The following is a 16,415-nucleotide window of genomic DNA, read 5'->3' as shown; positions in this document are numbered from 1 at the left end:
ATAAATATGTACTACGGAATATCTCGAAAAACTGCACTAGAGACAAAGATGTGATGTTAATATCTTTTTCCCCCACAATTATTACGGATAAACAGTAGCACCAATAAATAAATGATAACAAATATTACAATTAAAAAAGGAGAGAGATTTAGTATGTAGAATTCTCTATTTTTTCTTGTTTTGTTTTTACATATAAAAAACAGAATAGCAATGTCTATTTTATCAGAATCACATATATACATAAACATATATATATATATATATATATATACAAACACAAGTTGCCATATATATATAGTATGTAGATGTATATTGAAACCTTATTTCAAAGGAATGTGTGGTGGGAGCCAGGGGAAAGGGTAGGGCAGAGCTGAGTGTTAGCAAAATTAAATATCTGTTCAGGTCAAGCTAGTGACTGTCACCGATCAGGGAGAGAGAGATTGGAAACATGAATCTTATACACAAAGACCAGTACAAATAAGAGAGAGCAAGAGAGAGATACATCTCATAAATAGTTGAAATTAAATATTAACCAAGAATACTGAAAAAAACCCTACTCTTTAATTAAATTAACTGTTTTAATTTCTAATTAAAAAGGGATATTAAATAAGTACCGTATATAAAACACTTTCTCTTTTCTCTGCCTCCATGGTGGGCACGTGGAGCCTGCCCCGTCTCTCTGTGCCGCGGGAAAGGTCGGGATGGGGGATGGAGGAGGGTTAACCACTCACACACACACAGCCAGGTCTCCTGGGGGGACAGAACTAGTGGTTTCAATGGTCTGAGGACATCAGGCCCTCCTGGGCTGCACCCGGGGAGGGGAGCAGGAAAGCGCTGAGGCAGAAGCCCTGCCCTCGGAGGATGAGCTGTCAGCGGGCTGCTCTGCTTCCACCAATGTCTCTCTTCTCTTCGCCAGGACATCTGCCGGTGGCCTCCTAGGCATCTCAGAAGCAGGTGAGAGTAGGTGAAGGCTGCCCAGGCTCCTGAATCTTCCAGGCAGTGCCCCTGGGGGCAAGATGCCCGTGCAGCACGTGGAGGGGATCCCCAAAGCACAGCAGTGTCCTGAAGCTCCCCAAACTCCTGGTCAGAGCAAGTATCCTTGTCCCTGTCGTCTGTCTTTCTGTCCGTTTGACTCGGGGTAGAGGCTCAGGACCAGGGCTGGGTTTGTCAGTGTTCCCAAAAGCAGGCCAAATTTGCCCCCGTGCCCTGGCCTTGCACCTTCCTAGGCAGGGGAGGGGACCCTGGCCTCCCTAAGAGGGACAAGAAGATCACGCCAGGGTCTCTCCTCCCGTCCTCTTTCCTGTTGGGATCTGGGTGGGGACATTCTCCTCCCAACTCAAGTCCACAGCAGTCAAATACATCCAGTGAAGACACCAATAACATTAGCAATGTTAATTTAAAAAAAAGAATATATATATTTTATATATATATAAAATATATATATTTATTTTTATATATATAATATATATATATATATATATAAATGTATGTATGTGGGTGGGTGTGTCTACAGAAATCCCAGAAATAAAACTCTCCAATCTTCCGGGCTTGGTGATTTAGCAGCAAGAAAAATAAAATGGCGATCCAATTCCAAGAGGGACCATGCTTGGTCACCTGCCCGGGAATGCTTCTGCCGGAGTCTCGCCCTCCGGACCCAAAGTGCTCTGCGCAGTCTCCTCTTCCTTCATTTCAGGTTTCTGGATTAAGGATTGTTCTGTCGATGGTGATGTGGTGGCGGCAGCGGCGTGGTTTCTGTTTCGGTCGTTCCCTATCAGTCTTTCCTTGAGAGGTCTGGTTCCCGAAACCCTGAGGGAGGCTCCTTCCTCCAGCCTGGCTCACCGCCTCGGCTTGTCACATCTGCAGGGAACGGGAGACAGAAGCTGGGGTTAGGGCGCAGCGAGGAGACCTGGCGGTGAGGCAGGCAGCCTCGCCTTCCCGGGAGCCCAAGTCCCTGACGAGGAAGAGACAGTGAAAGCACAGCCCTGCCTCAGAGCCTCGGTGCGAGGGAGACCCAGCCCCAGCCTGGGGGGGGCCCTCATCTGAGCGGTAGCTATGCCTAGGCTCCCAGTCGGCCCTCCAGAGCTGACAATCCAGTTGAGACAAGACAAGGACGTGGGGACAACTCATCACAGGCAACAAATGAACACGTACAGTCCCTAACTTGACATTTAGGAGCTGATGGGTGACCAGAGTTGGACCAAGTTAATCCAGAAAGGGGCCCTGCAGGGGAGGTGTTTCAGCTCAGTCTTGGTGGGCCTGGTTTGGGGAAGGGAGTGGGGAGAGCACCCTGAGCAGGGGAAAGGGCCTGTGCAGAGCCAGTGGGGGGGGGGAGGGGGTGGTCCCTGGGGAGGGGAGGGGGAGCCAGCGGGGCCTGGGGCCCCGGGAAGGTGAAAGACATATCTCCCCTCACCATGCCCTCCCTCCTGGCCTCAGGTGCAGGCATCATCTTTCTTGAGCTCACTGGCAGCGGCAGGCTCCAGGTACCAGGCTGCCTTTTCTTTCCAATATGGTATTTAACTGCGGGTGGGGGAGATGATCAGTGGCTATGCTACTCCCGTCGAAGCAGAGGGGACTCCAAGAACTTTCTCATCGTGCCCCTCCCCCAGGGCTGATGGTCTTACCCTGCCCACTGTGAAGAGGGGTCAGAGCAGGCCCTGCCCTTCTGAGAACCTGGAAATGGGGATCCTAAGCCCCCAATCTGGGGTACTGAAATCCCCCCATACAGCCGGGTTAAGTGTTGGGGGAGGTCTCTGGAGGTTGGGGTAACTTCAGTTAGCTCCCAGGTCACTTCAGACATCGCCCATCCCAGACAGTCTCTCTGGAGAATAACCACCACAGAAACCTTAAAATAGCAAGTCCCTTATCTTCCCCAAGACCCCTGAGGGATGTGGAGACTCCTCATCCAGGCCTGGAGTTAGGCAGAGCCCCCACCCCCAGCACTAGTACACACTTCCTATCTTCACATAGCACCAAGACAGACAGAAGCCCACAACAACACCCCAGGGCCTGGTCCGCAGTGTCCCCTGAACACCCACAAGCCACAGGAACACGAGCGGGGAGGGGGAAGCAGCCACACTCCAAGGACTTTGTTAATGGAGCATCTGCACTGGCCAGGAGCACGCCAGCCTCCCCAGAAAAGCCCCATAAGAGCCCCTCCTCCCTGGTGAGGCTGATGCTGGCCCCAGAGGGCCCCATGCCTTTGCACACAGGCCAGACTAGTAAAAACACCAGTCGAGGCACCAAAAGATTGCCAGCCGCCTGGAGGCAGCCCGTGGCAGAGTGGTTAAAGTTCCGGTTCAGAGGTTTGGACCCCGGGTATGGACCTGCTCCACTCATCACCCATGCTGTGGAGGCATCCCACATACAAAGTAGAGGAAGACTGGCACGGATGTTGGCTCAAGGCAAATCTTCCTCAAGCAAAAAAAGAGGAAGATTGGCAATGAATGTTAGCTCAGGGCGAATCCTCCCCACAATAAAAAAAAAAAATCACCAGCCATGTGTCCTGGCCCTATGCACCTGAACTGGGTCAGGTAGTCACTCACAGACTTGACACTTCCTTGGTCCCCACTGTGGACAAGGGACAAAGGTACTAAGATGCCTGGGGGATCACACAGGTGAATAAAAACCAGGCCCAGGCATGAGGAGTTCACCATCTAATCTTAGGAGGGCGGGCATGGCCCCCGCCCTCCACCCATCCCGTGGGCATTGGAAATACATGAGCTATTTGGGGTTGTTGCCATGACTACTGGAGTATTAAAGGTATCCAGTGTCCCAGATGTTAAATCTCCTCCCCACCCTAAACCAACCGCCAGAGCCCGTGCCCTCCGGGACCCCAGACTGAGGAGGGACTCAACCCCTGTCCCCACGGAAGACTCTGAAGGGATGAGAAGCCCAGCCATGCAGACTTCAGAGGGCGGTGCCAGGCCCCCGAGGAAGTGTTTGAGCTTTGTAGATGGCAGTGTGCCCCACACTGGGAAGGGTCCCCCAATATTAGTAACGAAGGTAGAAATAACAACGTCAGGACCAACAGCCACTACGAGCAGGACCACAGGACACAACACTCAGCTTGCGTCCACAACACCACATTAAGCCACACCAGCCTACCACTCAGGCGACCAGGGCGACCTCAGAACGGTCCCTGCCAGGCCAGCCCCCACTGCCCACCACAGGGGCCTCGCGAGCAGAGAAGGCAGCAGTCCCCAGGCAGGCAGCTAGAAGCCAAGCAAGCAGCTGGCCCCTCTCAGGTGCGCGCGCGCTCTCTCTCTCTCTCTCTCTCGCTCTCTCTCTCCCCATCTGTGTGAAGCTCTTCTCTGACTCCTCGCCCTCTGGGAACCAACCTGCAAGTACGTTCGTTTAACTCAAGCTGCCTCGCCTTGCAACGCGAGTCTGTGTTTTTGCAGGAACATTTACACGTCTGCGGATCTTGTACAAACAAATGCTTTCTCCGCTCTGAGCAAGGCCCACAGGGACTGCAAAAAGGCAAAAGGAAAGACATCTAAGCTAGAGCGTCAGCAGAGAAAGAGAAAAACACCCATGCAACCCCCTAACATGTCTGCAGCTGCACCCCCGCCCAACTCCTGGCCCCCACACCCTTCCACACCCTGGAAAGATCCGAGCGCTACAGCAGAAGACAGAGCGGCGGCGGAAAGAGGCAGCACTGGCTAGGAAGCCTGCCCAGAGGAGAGGCAGGCAGATGGGCAGAGAGTGCAAGGAGAGGGCTGCCACAAGGGGGACAAGGGCAAGTCTCAGGCCACAGGGCCCCAACGGCTACTGCCCCCAAAAGAACACGCCTGACTCTTCACCTGCTGGGGACGGCAATTGGGGGCCACCTTCTCCCACTTTGAAGGCTCAGGCCCAGGCCCCTCCACCAAAGGTGGCTGAAGTAGGGTGTGACGGCAGTTGAGCCCAGAGGCAGTGTCCACAGGGCAGCACCCACCACAGCCTCCAACCCAGAGGAAGAGGCCACCCTACTGGGAGACTTGTGTGGATGCCATGGGTTGGGTTGGAATAGGGGGCTCCCTCCAGAGGCCCCAAGTCCATGAAGTGGGGCCGCCATACGGTGCTTGACCCCACCCAACCTCCTCCGACAACAAGCTGCCTCACGTCATTCACGCCCCTTCCTCACACCACGTCTGCCCTCCCACAACCCTCAGCTTCCAGACGAGTGCAGAAGCCCAGAGCAGTGGAAACCAGTTGGGCGAGAAGGCACCAGCGCCCGGCACCCATGCCAACATGGGCCTGCCACCAGTGCCCGGTGGGTGAGAGAAAGGCGGTGCCCAGCCAAGCCAGAGTCCCCTCACTGAACCATCCAGGCCCACTTGGCCCACCCAGCCACCCCCATCTCTGGACCAGCAACGCCACCACCAAGTCTACCCCCTGGTGCCAATTAGTGCAGTGAGAGTGAGAGAGGGACACTAGGGTGGGCGGGGGAGGCTGAGCGCCAGGGAAGGAGGCAGGGTTCCAGGGTCCTGCAGGCGGGAGTTTGATTGGGGGCCAGGGAAGCTCCGGGGACTGAGACAGCAGCGGCACCACGTACACGCTCCAGAGTTTATACCGGGATTTCTTGCGCTTTCTTTTTTGCCCCTTTCCCTTTCCTCGAACTGATTTTCTGGAAAATAAAAACACAGAGACAGAGAGAGAGCGAGGGGGAAGGGGAGAGGGAAAGAAGCAGTGAGGAGGGCAAGGGACAGGACACACTCCCTGGAACGAGACGAGGTGGCAGGAGGCAGGCGGGCTCCAGGAAAGAGCTTGCACACGCGCACACACACGCCAGTTGGGGCAGCAGGCACTCAAGGGCTCCCTCTTCTCACTTTGGCCACCCTAGGGTGGCAAACCCAGGCCCCAGCAAGGCTCTGGATGGAGAGCAGAGGCCGGGTGGAGGGCACGGGACCCAAAGGCCTCCATGCTCACAGCAGCTGTTGATCCCAGGCAGGGGGCAAAGCCCCGAGGGCAGGCACTTTGTTCAGCAACTGCGTAAGTCTCACCTTGAAGGTCAGGGAGTTATAAAAGGTAGGCCAGAGTTTGAGGAGAAGGTCAGAGACCTGACTTGATGGGGAGGAAGGAGGGGACAAGCTGTGCTTCAGGCAACTTCTGCCTTTGTTTCCAAGTGCAATAGCAAGGGGGTCCCTCCAGGGGCCCTGCCTCTGTGAATCCTGGGGTGGGGGAGCAGCTACACTGGGAGCTGGCACAAAACCAAGGGCAGCACATGAGAGGCGCCAGCCCGCCCAGCCATCACCTGGGCCCTCAGAGCCCCAGGCAGGCAGGAGGGTGGGGTGAGAGTTAGGGAGGCGTGGGGAGGAAGGGCCTGGGCGTCCCTTGGCAGGGAGTTCTCTCTCCAGCCTGTCAAAGCCTGCTGCACCGTTTCACCAGACTCTCTTCCGAGCCCAGGAGAGCCCCGACTCTCCCTGTGGGCAATGCAGGCGTTTGGGAACTGGGCAAGGGGGGCAGGCTGGAGCCTGTCCACCTCAAGGGAACCAGCACTCTCCACACCTGCCAGGCCCAAGAGAATGCCCCTCAGAGTGTCTGCCACAGGGGAAGAAACGAGGGGGAAAAGGGCCGCAGAGAGGGTAAGTCTGTTCCCTCTCAGGAGAAAGCACTGGAAGGAAGAAGGTCTTCACGCACACACACACGCACACGTGTGCACGCACGCACCCACACATTCTCTCTCTCTCTCTCTCTCTGGGCCTGCTCTCCCAAATTACTGCTCTAGTAGCCACAGCAATCCTGGAAGTTGGGGACTTAGGGAAGAGGCAAGGGGTTGAGGCCCAGGGGGCTTCAATGTCCCTAGAGTGTTGGGAGCAGACAGAATGGTGGGGGACTGGGGAAGGAAGGGCATAGGTGCTCTCTCTCAGTCTCTTTCCCCCGCAGGCTCATCCACCACACCAGCTGCTCACCCTGTCTAGAAGGCTCACGGGCCCCAGACCTTGCCCCGGCTCCACCCTGACCCAACCCTCCACACTGAGCAACTGGAAGCTTCAGAAAATGACAAACATTCAACCATTTCTCCCTGTCCAAGAGGGCCGAGTGTCTCTGGCCTGCCTCACGCCTACAGAAGGGCACGCACCAAGAAAACACCCCAGCCAGCCCCAAATCCAACTGCACCCCCACAGCAGCCACCAGAAGAAGCCATTTCCTCTGACACACCAGAGCTGGCCCCTCTGCCATCCGCTCTCTCTGCCTGCTGTGGGTGATGAGAGCCTAGAACAAGCCAGGGAGCCAGTGTCCACACTGCCCCCAACACACCAAAACTACAAGTCCTGGCCAGAAATGACCTGGAGACCTGGAACACATCATCTCTTCCAAAGGAAGCTCCAGGCTCCAGACTGGGTTTTGTCACTAATCCGAGAGTCATGATTCTGGGGTTTGCTCCATCCCACTGCTGCCACCACAAGTTCCCATGAGACCAACTCTCTGACCCAGTGAAGCCATCAGACCCCCTGACAGAGGAAGCCAAGAGCCCCAAACCAACACAACTGGCCAAGAAGTGGGAGAAGAGCTAAAGTCACGGCCACTTACTTTTCTTGCCTTGCTTTATCTTTCTTTGGTCTGTAGTGGGTAGAGAAAGAGAAAAGAACAAAACAGAGGAGTTCAGATGGTGATGACAATGATAAAAATAATAAAAACTTAACATAGTATTTATGATATACTAACAGTTTTAATCTCTTTACATATGATAACTCACTTAATCCTTACAATAATGCTATGAGGTACATATTATCATTGTACCCATTTTACACATGTGGAAATCAAGGCACACTGAAGTAAAATTAAAATGCCCAAGGTTACACAGTTGGAAGGTAGAAATGGGCTAACAAGTGGAATGTGCTTAACCCTGGCTGTTCGATGGGCGAATGAATCCGTGACTCCATCCTCACCTGCATTCACATTTGCTATGCTGTAGGAAACTCATCTCTCCTATGTGTTGGCTTTGGTGAGGTTTGATCCGCATAATCTGGAGGGAAAGGAAGCAGATCACAGAGGTTAGTGACCCAGCCAGCCATACCCAGATGGGACACCCTCGTGGCTCCTGCCACTCAGCACCCAGGGGTTCGACAGAGCTGGGATGGGTGGTGGAGGTAGGGGGGACCAGGGGCTCTATACTAGAAAGAGCCTCAGGCCCACCCCAACTCCCCCAACCCTGCTGACCTCAAGGAGCCCCTGCTCCTCTTGAGGGCAGACACGGCTGCGAGGGTTGGCCAGGCTGGGAATTCGGGTCCTGGGTTCTTGCCACTCCCCATCCCTTCCCTCCTTTCATCCCTTATAGGCCTCACCCTGACCCCATAGTAGGTACCCAAGAGCCACCCCCTCCCTGGGGTCTCAGAGCTCCCTCCCACCCCGTCCAGGCTGAGATGTGCCCTGTCACCAGGCAACGTCAAACAACTGGCTTTTTAAACTCTCCAGAGGCCAGGCTCATCCACCTTCCCGGACAGAGCCCCCAAGGAGCGAGGGCCCTCTTCCTCTAAGAGAGGAGGGGAGGGGCTCCTGTCACAGGTGTCAGCCCCCTCATGAGCCCAGAGGCCAAAGGTCAGGGAGGAGGAGGTGGTCAGGGCTTGCTGCGAACCTAGACTGGGAAATGCAAGCATCTTTTTTCTCCAAAGAGAGCAAGACCTCTCACTCTTGCCCCTGACTGACTCAGGGGCAGGAGCTGGGCAAGGGAAGTCTGGCTCCTCCTCTCAAGAGCTGCCCAGAAAGGGCCGGGGACTACACGTCCCCAAAGTCCCCACCCCATGCCCCCAGGCCCTGCTCCCCATAGGCGCCTACCTGCATGGTGATGTTGAACTCCGCAGTGGGCACGCACTCTAGGCCCTCGTCGTTGCAGCAGCCCCCACACCGCATCAGGGGCACACAGGATGGCTTGAAGATGTACTCGATCTCATCGGGGTACTCCTGGAAGATGTCCACCAGGGTCTCGATTGGACGGCAGTAGCTGCGCTGGTAGACGTCCATGAACTTCACCACTGCGTGGGAGTGGGTGACATATGAGCCCAGCAGGTCACACAAGAGATGGCCAACCCCTATCTCCACCCAGCCTTGTAAGGCCACTCCTCCAAGTTTCCGCGAGAGGTACCCACTATCGGGCAAGTCCTTCTAAAAATCTAGCAAGTCCCTCCAGCTGTGGTTGAAGTCCTTCCCCAAACTTTCCACCATCAACACCAATGAAGGGGTTTGTATTCCAAAGATTGGACAATGCTATCAGGTTCCAAGGGAGATGGCCTACCACATCTGATCCCCCTGCCTCACCATGACAGCCGAGCCAATTCCTAGGTCAACCTTGACATCAGAGGACAGTTTGAGTGTGAATATCCATATTAGGGGTGCTCTAAGCTTCCCTCGAAAGGAGGAACAGCCAGCTTGGCAAACCTGCGCCCCATTTCCCCACAACTTTCCCATGGCCACTGACATCCCATCAACCATACCAACAACCACTTAATGAGGACTTTGTATATGTGGGGCACAGTGGACAGTCATCCACAGTTGTCATCTCAAACAACTCTCCCAACATGGTACCATGAGGTTCTAGTAGGACCCCCATTTTACAAATGGGGGGCTGGAGGCTCAGAGAGGTTGAGTAACTTGCCCCAAGGCCACACTGCCAGTAAATGGTAGAGCTAAAATCAGCTCTGACATCAAAGCCTTCCTAAGCTGCGGTCATGTGTAAAGCGAGTAGAAGCATCAGTGGGCACCTTGCCACCTGCCAGACCGTCTCCCCAGACATGGGCTGAGGAGGTGGTGGGCATCAGCACAGGGGTGGGCCTGCCTGGAATCAGCAGGTGGCAGTGGGCGGGCACGCTGTGCAGGCCCTGCCAGCCACCGATAACCCCGCCCAAGAGGGCAAACTGCTTGCATCATGGAAAAACAGCGCTGCCACTTGCAGCCACGAGCATTTCTAGAAGTTGATCTGGAGGGAGACCAGGGTAAAGACAGCTTCCCAGGCTGCCTGCAGAACCTGGGGTGCATGGGAGCATGAAGGGGTAATTTTGGGCCATTCTGAGCATAAATAAAGTCAGAATGACTACTCCAAATTGTGGCCCAGCCTGCTACTCCCCAACACCCACCCCCCACACCACCACCACAGAGCAATCCTGTCCCTGAAACGGGTGTCCCCTACACAGGAGGGAAGAAGCAGTACCCAGCCAGCGAGGAGACCTGGGCTCTGGCCATGACTTGGTGTGACCTTGGGCCAGTCCCTCCCTCTCTGGGCTCAGACTCTGCACATCTGTGTAAGTATGTTGGGCTGATCTCAAAAGACACTGAAACAGAGGCTGAAAAGTGGGGTTTTGTCTTCCATTTCCAGCCCTGAGAATAAGCGCCCTTTTCTCAGGCCAGGTGACACAAGGTTTGGAAGCTCACCAAGGCATCTACAGTGCATACTCCCTAGCGTGCCTCTCCCCAGAGACCGTAGCTGAGCCTCCCCTCACTCCTCCCTCCAGAAGGGGAAAGGAAGATGAGCCCTGGGGATGTATATGCAACAGGTGGGTTGAGGGGAATTTGGGGCCAAAGGTGTGAAAACAGAAAGGAGAACAGTGGGGGCCCCCAAACCAGTCTCTGGCCTTGCCTGAGGTCTCTACTTCCCCTATCCAGCCGGTGGGCATGGAATTCTTCTCCACCCGCAAAAGGGTTAAGGTAAAGCCTTGTCAAAACAAGGATAAACAAGACCATGGATGTGAAGAAGTCCTTTCTTAGCCAAGTCTACATTAAAGAAGGTGACTAATCAAGAATTCTTGACCTGACACTTCTTCATGGTTGGGGATAGTGGTGGCCAAAACTTCATGGCCCCACCCATTAGTGAATAGCAGAAAGGTCTGGCCCGGGCCATGGCACTTGGTAGCTGAGGGTAAAAAGACCTGGGCTGGGAATTCCTTGGAAAAGCTCCCTGGAATCCCCAAGGCCCAAGGGAGGTGAATGGGGCAACTTCACCTGCACCCTTCGCACCCTAGCCACCGCCTCCATGGAAAGCTGTCCTTCCTGCTTTTGCACGGGGCGTGGACACACACACATACTCCAACATCAGGCTTTCGTGGTTTTCCTTATTTCTCGAAGACAACCTTTTCCCCAGCAAACAAAGATCATTTGTCTTGCCTCTCCCAGACCACAGAGGCCACTGGGAGGCTGAAGGGGTGGGTGCACTGGGAGCGGAGGCCTGTCAGTGAAACAGGCTGTGGGGTGGCTGGGAAGCCAGGCCCTGGGCCAAGGAAAGGGCTCCTGGGTGGGGAAGCAGGCAGAATCGGCTAGGCATCACCACGGGCCGGCTGGGGAGAGCAAACATCATGCCTGGCCACTACCCTGGGCCACCCTGGATTTGGGGGTCCTTCTTCAGAGGTAGGGAGTTGGGGGAGTGGCACTGGGCGCTCCTCCCCTAGGCTGGAGCAGAGGCCACATTCAGTGGTGGGGAGAGCCAGGGCGTCCCTAGAGAAATGGGAGGATCCTGTACTCCAAACCACGTCTGCGGAACAAAAGACAGGCAGACGCGGGTTGGGCAAAGGAGGGGGTGCCTGGGAGCTACAGCTAGCCCTCTGCTGGCCCAAGAGGGAAGTTCACAGCACCTAATCCTACTCCACCCAGAGAGCAGGGGGAAGCTATAGGGCTTTCTCTCTCCACGCAAAAAGGAATGCAAACTGGGTAGAGGGGTCCCAAGAGGCTAGATCCTCTGTGCCTTCAGCTCAGGCACAGCCAGCTCTCTGGACAGCGAGTATCACAGCCTCCTCCACGCAGACCCCACAGGTGGGACATGGCTGGGCTGGAAGGGACATGGAATATCCATCCTCCTCTGGGAGCAGGGGGGACAAGGGACACCTCCCTCAACATCTGAAATTCCTGAGCACTGTTTTGTCTTCCTGGTCTGTGCTCACGGCTCCCTCTCCAAATAAAATTTTACTGGAAAGAGCAGAAGAAAAAGGTCACAAGTCCTATTTGCTAATCCCACAGTGCCCACCGCTTCCTTTCTTGATCCTCATACTCCTGTGCCCCTTCCCCCCCCAGACCTGAAAAGAAGGAATCAGGCCTCCTCACCCATTTCCGAGGGGGTCAGGGGACCCCATCCAAGAGCCAGGGGGACTCACCTTCATGGGTTTTATGCTCTCCTTCTGCCATGGGTGCAGCCTGGGACCACTGGAGACAAAACAAAGAACGAAGCACGGCCATGGGCACGGGCAGGGACGAGGAGGCCCAGCCACCCGCCCCTGCTCCCTCCTCGCGTCCCTCCCAGCCCGCAGCCTCTGGCCTCTCCAAGCCTTCTGAGTAGAACAGGGTACCGCCAGGGCCTCCCCACAGCACAGAGCATGCCCACCACCCCTGGACTGCTCCAATTCTGAAGCCAAGGAAGATAAAGACTGACCAGTGATTGGGGGTGGGGAGTTCAAAATACAGGAGGAAAACTCCAGAATGCTGCAGTGTCCAGGTCCCCTGCTTCCCACATTCCCCTTGCCTGCCCTCAGTGGCCCATTGCTGAGCCAAGAAAAGTGAATCCTCTCAGCCCCCCTGACTCCCTGCTGCAAAGCCACGGGTAAGTATTAAGGTCAAATAGGAGGACAAATTTGGACTGGGGCAGGAAGGAAGGACTAGGGGCAAGAAAAACAACATGGTGACCTTCTCCTGCTGACATGACAAATACCAGGGTGAGCTGGTGCTGGGGAGGGGGGGAGGTGCAGAGGACCGAAGGGCACCAACTATCCTCCCCCATCCAAACTCTTCAGTCCTCAGGAATATTCAGCAAACCCACAGGTTGCCTAGAGGGTAAAACCTGGGAGGAAACTCGGGGGGGAGGGAGGAGCTCCATTTTCCCCCCCCACAAATCTCCCTCTCAGAGCCAGAATATATTTTCAAAGCCCTGAGCCTCCCACTCCCACCTCCGGCCCTGGTTTCTACTCCTCCCAGACTGAGGGGCTCCCAAGTCCCTCTCACCTAGGCACCTTCCTCAAATGCAAGCAAGCCTTTTACGCCTTAGCGCTGCCCAGCCCCTAGGGGGCCCCCTGCACTACCCAGGCCTGAGGCAGCCTCCATCCTTCCCCACCCCCACCAGATCATTCCTCCCCTCCCCAGAAGCTGTGAAGGTCAACAAGCCCAACCATGTGGACTTGACAGCACCCCGCAGGCAAAGGCTTCTCCCCAGCCCTTCCAGAGGGTCTCCAGTTCTCACTAACTGCCACCCCACTTGCCCTCTTGTGGGGCAGATCCTGAGCAGGAGAGCTGCACTCTAACCGACGAAACTGCAGACCCCGCTGAGAGGGAGGCTCACAGTCTGTCTGTCTCTCTCCTCCCCATATCCCCCACAGTGCACCCCAGATCCCCCAGCCTTGCCCCCAGGACCAAGGTCAGATAACAGTTTCCAGGCTCCCAGCTGGACAGCCCTCCTAAGACAGCTCCCTCAGGGACCCCCTAGCGTCTCCACCTCAGCCCCTCACCCATCCTCAGGACACCCCCAGCTTCCCTCTGCCAACAGCTTCCCTATGCCCTCCACTGCTCCTGGGCCCCCATGAGGAAAGGAGACAGAAACTTCATACCCCCTCCAAGGCCAGGGGGGCACAGGGAGGGGCAGTTCTGGGCGGGGAGGGGCCAGGTGCCCTTCTCTGGGGGCCTCTGAAGGTCACGCTGTGACCAGGCAGCCACTCCTCCCCCTCCCCCTCCCTTGGAGGCCTGGAGCCAAGGCCTTTGTGCCAGGGTCTGAGGAACTCGAGGTGGCAGCAGGGACCCCAGCCCATTTCCTTCCTTCAGCCACTCTCCCGGGGGACTCTGTGGTGAGAGGAAGTATAAGGAAGGGTGGAAAAAGACCCCTTAGGCGGCAAGTTGGGTGGGCAAGTTTCGAGTTCCAAAAAACCACCTGCTCCAACGCCCCATTTGCCCTGGACAAAGTGTGTTTGCAAGGCTGGCAGGAGCTCCTTCCAAAGGTTAGGGGAGGGCTAGTCCCACCCTGCCCGTGTCACAGCAAATTTCAAACCATTTTTCCAAAGTGTGTAGTGGGGTAATGACACTGTAAAACCTCCCTTGGCCCACCCCCATAAAAGCTAAACCTCCAGCTCATTCGGAAGTGTGGGGGAAGGGAGGGAAACTGACTGTCACCAAGTCGGGACTTTAGGTAGAGTCTTGACAAAGCACCTGGGTGGGCCCCGGCACCCTGACCTCTGACAGTGACCATCCTTTCTCTGGACTCTGGGGCCGGAGAGGGGTTAGATGGGTCTTCTCGGCAGAGAGGAGTAAGAAAGGGGGCACAGTGGCTTCTCTCCACACTAGGGAGGAAATGGGGAAGGGGCGTCAGGAAATTCCTCCTAGGACAGGAGGGGGCTGGGACGGCGGGAAGGGAGAGGGCTGGTCCTCCGGGTCCTCCGGCTGGGGCTACCTCAAGAGGTCACCTTCCCGCAGAAGGCCGGCGGGGGGAGGGGCGCCGCTCGCCGCCTGGGTCTCCCCGCTCGGGCCGCCGCGGCTCCGGGAACACGCGGCCGGCCAGGCCCGGGCTGATGTAATCGGCTCCGCGCCGCGCGCGCCCGGCCGGGCGGGGGAGGGCGGGCACCGAGCGGGACGCGAGCGGGGACGGGCGGGGGTGGCGCGGCGCAGGTGGCCCGGCGGAGAGGGGGGTCCCCGCAGCAATCCACCCCAAAACTTTTCCCAAACTCGCGGCGAGGGCCGAAGAGATCGAGCTGCAGTGACAGCAAGCCCCCTCCCATGCCTGCGCCCTGCCCCCTCCACGCTCTCTGCACTCCCTTGGTCCAAGGTCCGAGCACCCCACTGCCCGCCGGGCTCCGGCTCCCGCCCCCGCTGCCCAGACTTCCAGTTCGTCGGGGACCAGCGGCCGGGAGCAAACTTCAGCCGCCGGCGGCAGCGCAAGCCCAGCCCCCTCGGCCTCCTCCGGCTCCCGCCCTCCGCTGGTCGGCCCAGATCGTACGTGCGGCGACTGTGGTGGGTGGGCAGGGCCCGCGTGGGCGGTGAGAGTCTCTGCTGGTGCCCTCCCACCTAGCGCGCGCCCCCTCCCCCTACACGGAGAGCGGGGGAAGCCGCGCGCCCCGTGCCCAAGGACCCGCGTGGGGCACGGAGCCCCCACGCGCGCGCTCGCTCGCACGCACGTCCCCAGCCGGGAGAGGCGCTCGCAGCGGCCCGCGGCGCCAGGCGGGCACGGCCGCTTACCTTGGCATGGTGGAGGTAGAGCAGCAAGGCAAGGCTCCAATGCACCCAAGAGAGCAGAAAGTTCATGGTTTCGGAGGCCCGGCCGGGGCCGGCGCGGCTCACGCTCCCTCTCCGGCTCGGGCTGCGGGGCGGCCCGCTCTCCTCAGCGCCTAGGCGGGCTCCTCTTCCTTCGGGAGCCGAGGCCCGGGCCAGGGCCTGGGGCGCGCGCGCGGCTGGAGCACTGTCTGCGCACACAGACGCCTCACCCGTCCATGAGCCCGGCTTCCGAGCGCCGAGTCGCCACCGCGGCCCCCTCTCCTCTTCCTTCTCTTCTTCCTCCTCCCCCTGCTCGGACGGCGGCTCCTCCCGGCCCGAGCTAGCACTTCTCCCGGTTCCGCTCTGCTCGGCTGCCCCGGCTCCTCCGGAGCGAGAACAGCCCAGAAGTTGGACGAAAAGTTTCAGTGCAACGCCGCGAGCCCCGACCCCCTCCACCCCGCCTCCAGGCGCGGGCTCCGGCTCCTGCCCGCGGCTCGCCGCCGCGTCCACCGTCGACCGCTGGCCGGAGAGGAGGTGGGCGCTGGGGCGGGGGGCGGTGTCTGTCTGTCTGTCCGTCAGCGCTGCTAGTCCGATGCGGGATCCCGAGGGGGAGGGCTCACGCCGCGCTCTGGCGGTCACCCCCAAAAGCAGGTCACTCACTTTGCTCCTGTCCCTCTCGTTGCTCGCTCGCCCGCGCGCGCTCTCTGACCCCGTCTCTCTCTCTTCCTCGACTTCACTCTGGAGCTCTTGCTACCTCTCTCTGCTGGTTTCCAAAATCCGAAGTGATTTGGGGGAGTAGAAGAGCAATCTCCCCAAACGGTCGGCCCGATTTAAGCAGGGAATGGGAGCAAAAATAAATTAAAATGGGAAAGAATACGGTTTTTAAAAATGTTTAAGAAAAAAGGAGCAGGGTAAACCCTGGAGAAATGAATATCAAATTCCAGTGCGGAGTCCCCTGGCTGGTGACCCCGCCGGTTCGTCCACCTCGCTGCTGCGTCTCCCGACTTAGCGCCGCCACCACCGGCTCCACTCTCCCCGGGTGCCGCGGCCTCGTCGCAGCCCGGCTGCCCCAAGCCTCTGCGCTCCTCACCGCTACCAGCGGACTAGAAAAAGGCCTGGCTTCGCCCCGCCCCGCCAGGACCCCGCCCCTGCACGCCCCGGGGGGCGGGGACAGGCCCAGCCTCCGCCTCTTCCCTCCAGGGTCTCGGCGAGCGGCTGGCTGTTGGTGTTGCGTTTCCCGGGGGACACCCGACGAAGCCTGGCCTCCCCAGTCACCCCAGTGAAGG

The 16,415-nt window shown here is 57.6% G+C and overlaps 1 protein-coding gene across 4 annotated transcripts; it reads right to left on the bottom strand.

Annotated features, from left to right (window-relative positions):
- Positions 1-539: 539 nt before the first annotated feature.
- VEGFA (vascular endothelial growth factor A) lies at positions 540-16,215 on the bottom strand. Of its 4 annotated transcripts, none has more exons than XM_070584720.1 (8): positions 15,115-16,215; positions 12,060-12,108; positions 8,761-8,957; positions 7,875-7,951; positions 7,516-7,545; positions 5,537-5,608; positions 4,338-4,469; positions 540-1,857 (listed from the first exon to the last, which is right to left on the bottom strand). In XM_070584720.1, the coding sequence occupies exons 1-8, from the start codon at positions 15,178-15,180 to the stop codon at positions 1,836-1,838; spliced, it is 645 nt and encodes a 214-aa protein (XP_070440821.1). In that variant the 5' UTR covers positions 15,181-16,215; the 3' UTR covers positions 540-1,835. The 4 variants fall into 4 exon arrangements, with proteins under 4 accessions (XP_070440821.1, XP_008513980.1, XP_070440822.1 ...); XM_008515758.2 differs by lacking the exon at positions 15,115-16,215 and adding an exon at positions 12,335-12,535; XM_070584721.1 differs by lacking the exon at positions 5,537-5,608.
- Positions 16,216-16,415: the final 200 nt, after the last annotated feature.

This window comes from Equus przewalskii, chromosome 19 (genome assembly GCF_037783145.1).
Source record: "Equus przewalskii isolate Varuska chromosome 19, EquPr2, whole genome shotgun sequence".
Lineage (NCBI taxonomy): Eukaryota > Metazoa > Chordata > Mammalia > Perissodactyla > Equidae > Equus > Equus przewalskii.
The sequence above is the reverse complement of the archived record's forward strand: the minus strand, read 5'-3'. Positions and strand labels throughout refer to the sequence as shown.